This window comes from Wasmannia auropunctata, unplaced genomic scaffold (genome assembly GCF_000956235.1).
Source record: "Wasmannia auropunctata unplaced genomic scaffold, wasmannia.A_1.0 LD336026.1, whole genome shotgun sequence".
Classification (NCBI taxonomy): domain Eukaryota; kingdom Metazoa; phylum Arthropoda; class Insecta; order Hymenoptera; family Formicidae; genus Wasmannia; species Wasmannia auropunctata.
Genome location: NW_012026864.1, coordinates 1,247,637 through 1,260,080, shown reverse-complemented (window position 1 = coordinate 1,260,080; position 12,444 = coordinate 1,247,637). Strand labels below are relative to the sequence as shown.

Sequence of the window (12,444 nt, the reverse complement as noted above, 5' to 3'; positions counted from 1 at the left end):
CTTATAGATCTGCGATATTTCTCAAACGTTTGATGTTTCTTGATAATATATAAGAATATAAGATAATCAAGAGCACAAAGGGTTAATATACTTAGACGTTGAACGCTCTTACAGAGGATTGTCCAAATCCTCTGAGGAGTAATAAATGCACCCCCTCGCTCGCTCGCTCGCACGCACGCAGGAACGGGGGAAACGAGGAGAGCGGACGCGAGCGACCGTGGAAGAGGAAGGGCGGGGAGATAAGGGAGAGAAAGAGAGAATGTCGAGGGACCGTGGGGTCGGTTCCCGTGGGTATAACCCGGATCGAGCGTTCCCAGGAACGCGCACGTGACCCGCGTCAGAAGACGGATCAATACGGACTTTGCGAACTCCTACACCCCACCGGAACGACGTGTCGCCCTTGTACAATCCGCACACATCCTTCGCCTTCCGACGATACCGATGGCGATGGCGAACGGCCCGTCACCCCTCCTCGCACGTGTGCGTAGATTGTTGCGCGCACGTGCGCCTATTTAACCCTCCGCTCTATCTCTCTCTCTCTCTCTTTTCTTTCTCCAGCCCCTCACATATACCATCCGGCTTCCGTTCCCGATATCGTCGAATCTTCGCAGATTTACGGCCCCGTGGAAGCGGTGCGGAAAGCACGTCGAGCCAAGCTAGAAGTTGTTCTCTTAAGTTCAATCTTATTTTTAGAAAATTTATATGAAAATATAAATATGTCTTATTTTTTTAATTCACTGAGGATAATGAATATGTATTCATATTCATTGAACATTGTACAATCTCAGCGATTATATAATGTTTTATTTAATCTTTTATTCAGTCAGGTTAACGAAATTCCTGTTTTTAAGATAAAAGTAACGAGATACAATAAATTTCATTTTATTTTATTTCAATTAAAATTAAAATTTTACTTTTCCTTATTTATATATCGACTGTGCGAATATATTGTAAGATATTTCAAAGCTGATGAATATTTCTTAAGAAAATTCTTCGAAAAGTTTCATCTTGAATTTATTTCTCAATTCTACAACAATCGTTCTCCAACATTGATATTAATGTTTCTCAGAAAAATATAGATTTTAAGAGATTATCAATTATTTCTCAGTTTAGTCAATATATTTGCGTGATCAATAGGACAGACTATACGGGGAACAGGGACACGCTATGTTCGCAGGACAAAAACAAACGCACGGGGGCTCATTTATAGACACAGTTTGCATTTATTTCTTTTTTTTTTTCGTGTGTACGAGTGCAGTACGCCCGCGCAATGATGTATGTACTTACAGCCTTTCAGTCTTTGCAAATATACAATATTTACGCGGGTTGATGGGGGGGGAGGGGGAGTTTCAGCACTTTCTAAATTATAATATAGGAAGCTATAACAACAGTGAGATAACTATACAGTAATAGCAGCGGATAGAGCGCGAAAACCTTGACGTGAGAAAATAAACGGGACCCTCGTCGAATCACCGCGCATCGTCGATCAAGTCTCTCGGCGAAGTTCGATTTCGCACGCTATAGCCGGTCTCTGCCAGTCTCTGCCGATCGATCGCCCATCTCGCTTCTTATCGGTTGTCCGAAACTTGTCGATCGTCAATGCAGCATCGTCTCTCGACTCTACGAGGAAACGGAAATCTCATTTCTTGTCGCGCGCGCGCGCGCGCGCGTGCTTGTTCTCCAGGAAGGACCTCCGCTCCGCAAGAAAAGGCGATCGATCGGCGAGACTAGTTGGGCGGGGCGCTTGTGTAATGACACGAGTGTAACGAACGTGTTTTGCGAGAGCGCTCTCAGTGTCAGTGTATTCGAACGCGTGCGCGTGTTGTCGGCATCGCGATATCGCGTATTACGATACGATCGGCGACGGGACACGGGATGGACTCTCGGTCTCTTCCCGGGAGACTCGGGGGAGTCGACCCGGTGTTTCTCGGTCGTGCAGCAAGCGAAGCTTGCCAAAGAACGAAAACGCTTAGTTGGAAACTCGTCGCGTCGCCTTCCACAAATTCGCAAAAACGGGGCCTCAAAAGACCAGAAATATGTATCGCGATGAAGTCGATCGCTGGTCCTCCGCGGCCGATTTGATTTGATCGGTGTCGCGCGGTCGGTTGATTAAAAAAAAAATAATAATAATTGGAATAAGATCCTAGAGGAGCAAAAGAAGGGATAGAGGGATGGGGGAAATTCGTGCCGCGGGTCCTTATAATAACCGTGAGTGGTCTCGTGTGGAATGGCGATGAGCGTATGTACAAATATATTTACAAATTCCCTTCGCAGGGGGAAGGGCAGAGCTTTGAGAAATCGCGAGACTCGCTCTTCGATTTAAAATGTCCTTCTCTCTTTCTCTCTCTCTCTCCGTCATCGTCGCGTAGGTTTCTCGTCTTCGGATGTAGGTGCGCCTCTTCGGACATGGGTCTCCCGATTGTCATCTTCCGGGTGACGCGATCGACACCTCCCGTGACCCAGATCGAGCCGTAGATCAGGCGGGCGGACGTCCCTCTCGAAGATCCACCTAGTCGACGAGGAGAGTGGCCTTGACGCGACCTGTACCCTAGTGGGTCCGACCGGCAGGTCACCGGTCGGCGACCGTCGCGGCTACGACGGACGTCGTGGTGGTCGTCGTGGCGGTCGACGTGGTGGCGTTCAGCAGGGGTTGCAGAGGCTGCCTCGAGGACTGCTGCTGCTGCGTCACCGTCACCGCCGCCTCTGGCGCCGCCGCTGTCGCCGCCGTCGCCGTCGCCGTCACCGCCGTCGCCGTCATCGACGTCTTCGCGTCCTGATGCGCGGCGTTCGTCTCCTCGAGGGCGGTCTGCAGGTCGCAGATGTACTCGATCACCCTTTGAATAACCTCGAGCTTCGACAGCTTCCGCTTGCGCGGCATGTCCGGCACGAGGGAGCGCAGCTTCGTCAGATAAGCGGCGACCTCCTCGGCCTCGAGGTCGCGCCTGGTGCCGCCGATCCCCAGGCCGTTGTGCAGAACGCCGCGATGGTTGGGCGGCACTCTGCCGCTCACCGGGCTCACCACCATCGCCTTCATATGCAGGTAGCGGCGGTCAAGGAGTCAAAACTCGGACGACCGGAGCACCGATCGATCCAAAACCGGAGTCAAAACTCGCTCTCTCCTCTCCCGACGCTTCTCGTTCGCGAGCGCACGCCGCACACTGCCGCTGGGTGATCGTTTCGACGACAGCGCGCCACCGCACACACACATACAACACACCTTCTCGTCGCGCGTGTGCCTATCGATCGCCGAGGGGCCGTCGAGGTAACACCGAGGCGTAAATGCACGTGAAGAGCGACGGGTGGACGCACACGGGATGATGCCCGCTTTCCTCCTCGCGTCTCCGTGGAGCGACGACGTTCTCCTGGACCGCTTTCCCTGGTCTCCTCTCCCGTTCGCCGATCGGACTCGCGAAATCGCGTGTGGAATCACGTGCGGGATCACGCATCGGTACTCGTTGCACCAACCAGCCGCATCGTCCTCGAGGCGGCAGCTATATACGCGGGCGCCGAGTATGACGAGGTATCGCGATGCGATCGTCGACGACGTACGTACAGTGGGGCCGAACGTATGAGCGTCGACCGGGTAACCACACACACGAATCGCTTGACAGATCGAAGCCGACTGGCCTCCGCCCCTCACCTGCGCCTTTTTATAGCCTTGCCCCACCCGGGCTCCCCGCGCATACCCTCCAGACGCTTCCAGCATTCGTACGGCGCAATCGCTGCCCGAGTGGAGTAGCGGTGGCTACGAGCGTCACGCGACCCATTCTTGTCAAGCCGACTCGATTGGAATTTTCGAATTTTTCCCAATTCTAATGTAACTTTCAAAAAGTACAATTTGTAACTTGCGTTTTATGAAAAATCCTCTCTTTTGCAGGTACTTTCCACGAATAAAAATTATTTTATTCTGATTGTATAAAAGAATCAAAGAATAAAAAACTAGAATAATTTATATACATATATCGGGAGTAACAAGATAATTAAAAGACTTTCAGAAGATTATCGAACGAGTCTATCAATTGTCAAATAAAAGGACCGCAAATTACAAGCGAATTATTAGAATTGACGAATTTGTCGTGAATCAAAAAGCCACGTTTTACAAATGCAAACCTCTTGTTATCAGATTGCGTTTCGCATAAAAAAATATCTGATCGAATTTACTTGACTGATCTAATTTAACTAATTGCGCAATCGAGAAATCAACTCACTCAGCAATCGAGTCAAGATCGAATGATGCGTTTAGAGCGTAACGTGAGGACTGTTGGATTTCGCGTGAAAATCGCACGTGGGGTCCGATTCGAAGCTATCAGTAGTCGGGGGTGTTTGACGACTATGCGACTGGCGGCGTCGGTGGAACACCGTGGGGAGTGTAAAAGGGAGACGGGAAAGGGGAGCGCGACCATTGTTGAACGTCCGGCGGCGCCAGCCACTAGCCATCACGGCTCTACCACTACCACGTAGGCACCACGTCGCCTGTGCACCAACACTGTAACAGGCGGTCGACCACCACCATCATCATCACCGCCACCACCACACCATCGCCGTCATCCCATCGCTCTATGCTGCCTGCCCGACGTGTACGGCAATGGTCACTCGCTAACCTGTGCACCATGATTCCGGCCGTGCGATTTTCTCGCGGCGGCGAATGCCGTGATGCGCCAAGAAATTCACGCGCTCGTCTTCACGGGCGCCTCGAGATCCCGATTATTTACGTTGAAATCGTTACGCGTTACGTAAATACATCGTGGAATACACGTATAGAGCATATGAAATTGACATCTTTTTTCTAGAAAAAACAAAAAAGTTTTGACAATTTTGGATAAATGAATATATATTTTTTTAACGAATTATTATGCCAAAATAACGCGTTTTTTGTGATAATAATGAAAATATTCAATGATAATAATATTTTTTGTTAATAGAAGTATCTTACATTATTGTCTTTTTGTGCTCCATTTTACCATAATTTACTGCAAATGATTTATATATTACTATGTTCTATTGATTTATACAACTTATTCATTTTTCTTGCCGCGATTTCACAATACATAATTGAGGTGCTAATTTTTTTTCAATTTTCTAGTCGCTGATATTATTTTTCTTCAAGCAGAGCAGAAATAATCTCGCATGTCGAAGGAAATAATTATTGAATCGGAAAGTAATTATCCCAGCTTCTTATAATTGCTACGATATTCTTGCCTTAGAAATATCTTCGTTAAAATCAATAGAAGGTTGTATTTATTAGTAATTTAAAATCGTTGCAATTTTTGTGTTAATTATGTATGACTCTCTAAATGTTTCAAATCCTCTTCACGATAGCCCCGTATATTCGGCGGCCTTTGTTCGGCTTGCATTTTGACAAGGATAAGTATATGATCTCGAGCGATTTCTTCCAGATCGGGTATTTTGTTCGGAATGATGGCGCGCGGCGTCGCGATTACACCGCATACGAATCATTCGTTTTAAAAAGGGCTTCATTCCTATAAACGATCCTTTTTTTCGACCACTCCCCCGTCCGCCCTCCCCCTTCCACCCTGATCGCTCTCTTCCGCTCCTCGTGACAACTTTCACGAGTTATTCGACATTCATTCGTCTACCTTTTATTCGGGCAGCCACGCAAATATCGTGTCCCACGGACGGCTCAATCTTCCCCGGCGAATATCCCGCTCGAGGCGATGGCGTCGTCGCGATTACATCGTACTTCGTGTCTTCCGTCTTGCTCTCCCTCACGTATACGCTCGCACGTACGCGCTTCGTGACTCCGGCGCGGAGTCTCGTTACCGGTTGTTGAAGACGAGAATCCGCCCGATATGTCCGGCGCTACACGGACGAGTTAAATAAAAACGAAGAAGTGGCTGTGCGCCGGCCGCTCGATAGAAGAGAGAAAGAGAGGGAGAGAGTGAGCCGACTGTGGACTAGCCGGCGACACGCTTCGTAGAATTTCCAGGCGACGTCGACATGCACGCCCCGGGACTCGTCCGAGGAAGCGGCCTGCGGAGACAATTGAGAGCAGCGGGGTGTACGCGCGGAATCATTGACAACCGCTCGCGAGATACTCGCGCGATCCGCGCCGCAGCTGCACCAAGAGCTCTCTCTCCCTCCCTCGCTCTTGCTGTGTCATATCTTTCTCCGAGCGAGATTCCCAAACCGTTGCTAGTCTTATCAATATGTATGTACATTAATGGGCAATAAATCATCAAACAGATTTAGATTGAGCAACAATCTCCGAAATAATACATGTCGATTTCTCCAGGGAAAGCACATTTTTCTGCCTGGAAGCCTAATATATTATATCAGATCGTTTTGCGCAATAATTTGCAGCCAAGTGGACAGATTTATTCTACCAGTTTTGTTCGATGTCTTTTTATTCGTGGTATATGTACTTCAATTTGTGGGAAGTTCTCTTCCAAACGATAACGGAATCAAAGTAATGGGAATAGTGTCTAGTCTTTATATCGGCTACCACGTAATCCAATCGATATAAATACTGAACTAAAATGCATAACTCAAAGATTAGGCAGATTGTCGCCGATAACAAAGATCCGCCTTCTCGTTTGTCAATATAAATTGTGAAACAAGTACGCGCTTGCGATATTTGCCAATAGTTCGCCGACGTGGCCAACGCGTGTCTCTTTCTCGCGTCGATAAGCTACAGATAAAAAAAAAGAAGGCGAGCGCGCGAGCTAATTACTATCGGGGCGAGCAAAACACGCTTCGGCTTATTTGTCCAATATATACCGCGCGTGTGCGACTCCAGAAAATGCGGCGGAGTAAAAATACGACGCTCCTTCGCAATATCTTCCAACACGGTTCGCTAATGCGCGGCGTCTCCCTTCGCGTCGGCAGCGCCGATAAGGATAAAAAGAGGCGAGTCACACCTATATTGCCGGCGCGCAAAAAAAAAAAAAAAAAGAAACGGCCGCCGTTCGTGGACATTATCGCGCGACGATCGTTATTCAGAAACGACGGCGACAATTTCGCGGCGTCGTTGTTGACGAGGTCTCTTTCTTTCTCTCCTCCCTCTTTCTCTCTCTTTATCTATCTCGGAGGAGGAGAAGCTCGCAAGGAACAATCCCGTGGAAAATTACAGGGAATAAAACCGAACGGGCGCGAGACGCCCGTGAGACTCGGCGGGTAAACACTTGTGCGGTTACATACCTGAGCAACCGGATCTCATTGACTCCTTGACCCCGGTGTTTAAGAAACGTGGTTCCCTTGACCCGGGAATAAATAAACTGAGGAAACGCCGCCGACGGCGCACGCCGCCGTATCGCCCGTACGCGAGAGAATTTACTGATACTTTTCATCGGGATTCCCCCCGGAACTCGCCTCTCGTCCGAGCGAGCGAGCGTTACGGGCTTTGGCGCCGCGACGTATCGCCGTGTCGGCCAGACCGCTCAATTAATATATCGGAAACGTTAGTTACGCCGCTGACGTAATACGGTCGCGAGGTGAGATTAGTCGCTGTCGCCGGCATTGCACGTCAGAGCGCTTCCTCCGTACATCGTCCGAGAAATTTGAGTTCCATGAATCACCGAAGGAGTCTAACCGGCGAGACCGATCGATCGAATGTCGATCCGTTCGCCTGTACTCATCTTGCACTCGAGTCTCACGGTTGCTCAACACGCAGTCAAGACGAGCTTTATCGTCCGCGCGATAACGTGTGATTTTATCTGGGTACTCTCCCCGGTTCAAGTGTACCCAAAGGATCTATCGTATAACTGGATCGGGGCCTGATTACCGACGTACGGCACCGCGACTTCTTGAGTCACTTCCACGTATTCGATAAGGGAGATTATCATCGGCGGGAGATCCAATCGTGAGAAATTGAAATTGTTGACCGTTATATTTGTTCCATCAAGCTGTACGATAAATTTGACACGTCGAATGAATAAATATATTACAGTTACACAATCCAATATATTATCGGAAAAATCTAATCTGTGTCTGTGTTTTTAAAACTTAAACATTTTTTATTTTTATTTAATTGAAATATAAAGAACCTTATTCTTCAATATTGAATTTTTATTTTTTTTATTTATTAACGCTATTGTTTGAGAAGGACTAAAAGTCTTGTCTTTACGTCTACTCTCTAAGTCTTTCAAATTTTCGGATTTCAAATTACAATTTTTCGCACAAATGTCTGAGATCTTTCAAGAATCTTTAACTTTGATTCTTGAATTGATTTCGGGCAACAACTCCCACAGATCTTAAATCTTGAAGCCAGGCATCTGTATCTTGTAGCTGAAACGCAATTAATATACCAATTGATTCGAAAAATAAAGTGTGATGCTAAATATATAACAGTAAAACAGCGAAGCGTTTTCCTTTTGAGATTGGAAATGCGGAAGTAATTATATTTCGATATTTTTGGCGGGCTTGTTGTTAAGCCGCTTCAAAGTGAGAATATCACGCTCTTCCACGTATATCGAATCAAACTTATCAACGGCCTGCGGCGACTTGGCGGAGTCACGAGTGCGCGACGCCGTCGCGGGACGCGGAGATAAAAGCTACGTGCCTATAATTATATCGTCTCGCCCTGTCCCTTCTCGAAATCGGGACGACGACGACGACGACGACGACGACGACGAGATCCGCGGCGCGTCTCCTGCGCAGCTGCCGCGCACGTAACGCCCCGGGAATGCGAGTCCCGAGGTGAGGCCGAACGTAATCGTGCGCTTCCTGGCTGCTGCTGCTGCTGCCGCTGCGCCGCATCCGTTTTGCGATGAGACGAGCTTGCATACATATAGGTGGTAAGAGGCAGGATCTCTACGCTCACCTACCTCCTCGCGTGCGTGCGCGCTTGCTCATGTCGTACATTCTTACAAATAAATCTGCGAAGCGCCGCCGTGCGTGCGCCGCATGGAAAATTACGTCGGGAACGAAGCCGACGCCGCGCCGCCGGTGTCCGAGAGAGTTTAAGCCCTTGGGATGCGCGACGCGCGCGGCGCTCCGGTATGACCCGGTATATAGGATCCGGTATGGCGCTTTTGCATTTTAATCCCACGTACGCGAATATATAAACGCGGATGTATTCGCTCGCGATCGCGGAGTGAGAGCGCGTTTACGAAGAGCCGAATGACGAGCGACGAGAGAATTTGGAGTGAGAATTTTTTTTTTTTTATAAAAAATGTTAGATAACTTAGATACGGCTCGATTACAACCGCGCGCCCAGTTTCTTATTGATTTTACCCGACTCGTCGCGATCTGTCGATTGGTGTATTATATACGTGTGTAATTGTTAGTGCAGCTGTACGCAGAAATCGAGCGTAAACACGCCGCTTACCCTGATCAAAACACGATTATCTTGATTGCGGATCAATCGAGGCGACTTAAATAAGATTAGATATACGTATAGGAAACGATTTTCTCGTCGGTTATGATGCAACACGCGTGTATAATATACGCGTCGAGGCAGACACAACGGCAGGAAGTTGAGCGGAGCGCACGTCGACGATGTAAAGAATACGCGCGATACGATAAACCGATCTCGATTCTCGCGAGGAGGTTTCCTTCCTTCCAAAACACATACGCGTTACGAAACACATTTCCTGCCATTCGATTCGATATCTTACCGCGGCGCGCGATAACGAAATACGATTCTGCGTAGTCGTAGTCGTGCCGATTGCGAATCACTTCCGCGAGTATATTTTGCACGAAAAAAGTGTCTTGCAGAAAAAAAAATGTCTTTTATATTCCACGTATTTAGAAAGGCAAAGTCGCGCATATTTTTTCGGAACGCGCGGTCGTTTCGAATGAAAACACGAAGGACACGAGCGCGCGCGATTGTTTATCGCGGTCGCCTCGAAATCGATGACGAGGCGATGTTAAGTACAACACCCGTTCGCCTTCGCGGCGGATCTTTTTTCGATTTCGCTCAGTCGAGGAGCAGGAGGAGGAGGAAGAAGAAGAAGAAGAAGAAAAAGAAGAAGCACAGAGAGAGAGGAGGAAGACATGGGAGTGCCCATCGAAAATTATTCCATGGAGTGTATCTTGGCATCCGATGATTGTGCGCCAGCGGCTAGAGTGGTCGGTCTCTCTTTCGGAGTGCACGTGCGCCTTGCACGTGTTAGCTGTGGGGCGACTCTCCCGATCCCCGGCTGCCTACAAGACTGTAACATCGTATCAGGAAGAGGCATGGAGGACGGGAGAGGGTGGCGGGGAGGAAAGAGAACGAGCGAGCGAGCGAGCAAGCGAGCGCGAGAGAGAAAGATGAGAGAGAGAGAGAGAGGAGAGTGAGGGAAGGAGGGAGAGGCAGCTATAACCATACACTCACGCTCTTGGCGCACTCCCTCTCTCGTTTTAACCCTCATCTCGCTCTTTCCTTCTCATTATCTATTCGCCTTCCTATGTACAATCTCTGTTCGTCGAACGGAGTATTATGGCGCTAATTGCAAGTACCGTCGGATCTTGATAAAGCGTGCCTCGGAAAGGGGATATAATCCTTCATCAAAGGACTCGGCGTAGCGGGGAAAAAGTCTGAAGAGAGTAGAGAGAGATCGTGTCATCAGTGTTTCGCTTCATTTTTTAATATTCTTTAAAAGCTGCCTTTCTAAATAGCAAAATAACGAGCATTAAAATGTACACATATTACTCGTTTCACTCGCGTATCATATACATGTCTATTACATGTCTGCGATGTATATTTATATATTTAATATTTCTTTCTATACTTATATGTTTATATTTATTTTAATATTTATTTTTAATTAAGCCTGAAGAATAAATCAAAGCAAAATAGATAAATCACGAATTGTATGTAGCAAAAGAATACGCGTCGATAAAAGAAAACATATATAGAATATTTAGATATCTATAGACCATATCAAGAACTAACACGTTAAGAGCGTTTTAGAAGATCGCGAGAGTAACGTCGTTGGTCTCGCTGCCCTTTAGATCTCCGTACGTAAATTATGTACGCGAATATTATCGTTTCACTTGGCAGCACGACTGATTTGAAATGCATATCGATTCGGCGAGCGATGGAATTGTCATGACCGCGCTCGTTGAACGACGTTCGCTCTCTCTCTCTCGATGGGACCCGGTAATAAAATTGCAAAGCGGAACGTGTATGTGTGTGTGTGAGAGAGCCCAGGGACAGAAATCACGGGGCCGAGGAAGCGCGTGGATCCCACTATTTGCGCAGCTGTTCAAACCGCTCGCACTGCGAAAATACTACCTCGTCATCCGTTTTTAAAATACCCGGAATCCACTGGTATTTTAATGCCGCGACGGCCACCGACGGCGTGCATCCGCGCACAGGCGGCGGGAGTCATTAACGGGGCGAGAAACATCTTGACCTGTTTCCCCCCCGAGGTATATCTCGTCGTTTGCTTTCGTCGTCGTCGTCGTCGTCGTCGTCGACGTCGTCGGCGGCGGCGGCGACGGCGGCGCGGTCGTCATGCGATCTGGAGCACTCGCTCGACACCAGATCGGTGTTATTCGTTCATTTTGCAACTTTCACAGGAAACGGCCGTCTAGAATTCCACGCCGCGTCTACACGTTCGCAAAAGAATGCTGCGACGCGAGGTGAAAAATTTCAAGTCACACGAATTACAGGTATACGAATTTAATTAATCCCGACGTCCCACGTTCTCGATTACACCACGTAACACGGAAAAATAAATACAAAAAAAAATTAAAAAAAATACATATATAAGTCGTATGGAAACGAAAGTGTTAATTATGTAGGTAACATCATCACAAAAAAAATGTTTAACGTGTCACGGAATTATCAGATTGTTAAGCGTATACGTAATATGTAGGCGTGATTTTAACTGACTCTTAAAAAAATTCAATATACGGTCTTTTACGTATCTCGTTTCGAATTTGTTGCAACGCGCGAAGAGAAAATCGTAAGATAAATCGCAAAATAGAACGAAATTCCTCGCGTCTCTCAGATGGGGTGTATATATACAAAGCTTATATATATTCACCGAGATCAATCCGTATTTCGGGGAATTTCAGGTTCTCCGGTATACCTCTGGGGACTATATCCCGGCATCTTCGGCACGAATACGAGATCCATCTGGTATTTTTCAGGTGCCCTCGAATACGGGGTAGGGGAGGGGGAGAAGCGGTTTACATTGTCATGGAAACTCGGCTACTTCGTCCGGCGATGTGTGCCCTGGTGTGTGGTATTAACCGAAATACAGAGAGATCTTCAATGCGGGGCACCGTTACAACCGGGCGACTGCAGATATAATAGGGGCATGCTCTCTACAATGTAGGCATACAGGCGGAGAGTCGTTTTGGAAATACCGCAGAGTCCTGGAATATCGTAGAAGCGAGACACCTGCGCCGTACGTGGGGCCTGTGGGTCCCTCCACCTGGAAAAATTCCTCCTCTCCTTTCTGCTTTCAGCCGCGAAAGCGCCGATAAAGAGTAAATAAAGGCGAGGAAAAAACATACGGCTACACATTATCTATATGTAAGGATTTTTTT

General features: G+C 47.8%; 1 protein-coding gene and 1 long non-coding RNA gene across 2 annotated transcripts in view; both read right to left on the bottom strand.

Moving 5' to 3' along the window:
• Window positions 1-2,569: 2,569 nt before the first annotated feature.
• LOC105452715 (protein extra-macrochaetae) lies at window positions 2,570-3,603 on the bottom strand. The gene is made up of 2 exons (XM_011694075.1): window positions 2,744-3,603; window positions 2,570-2,680 (listed from the first exon to the last, which is right to left on the bottom strand). Exons 1-2 carry the CDS (start codon window positions 3,032-3,034, stop codon window positions 2,570-2,572), a joined length of 402 nt encoding a protein of 133 aa, XP_011692377.1. The 5' UTR covers window positions 3,035-3,603.
• Window positions 3,604-8,007: 4,404 nt separating this feature from the next.
• LOC105452711 overlaps window positions 8,008-12,444 on the bottom strand; it is a 17,092-nt gene continuing 12,655 nt past the window's right edge. The window contains exon 3 of the long non-coding RNA XR_974771.1: window positions 8,008-8,244. This is a non-coding gene — a long non-coding RNA (uncharacterized LOC105452711). The remainder of the gene's footprint in view (window positions 8,245-12,444) is intronic.

What these genes read in the sequence shown, in the direction of transcription:
- LOC105452715 (XM_011694075.1), bottom strand. Translation starts at nt 3,034, where the DNA reads ATGAAGGCGATGGTGGTGAGCCCGGTGAGCGGCAGAGTGCCGCCCAAC. An exon ending in CGTCGATGACGGCGACGGCG is followed by an intron (nt 2,681 to 2,743) that starts GTGACGGCGACG and finishes ACGGTGACGCAG; the next exon opens with CAGCAGCAGTCCTCGAGGCA.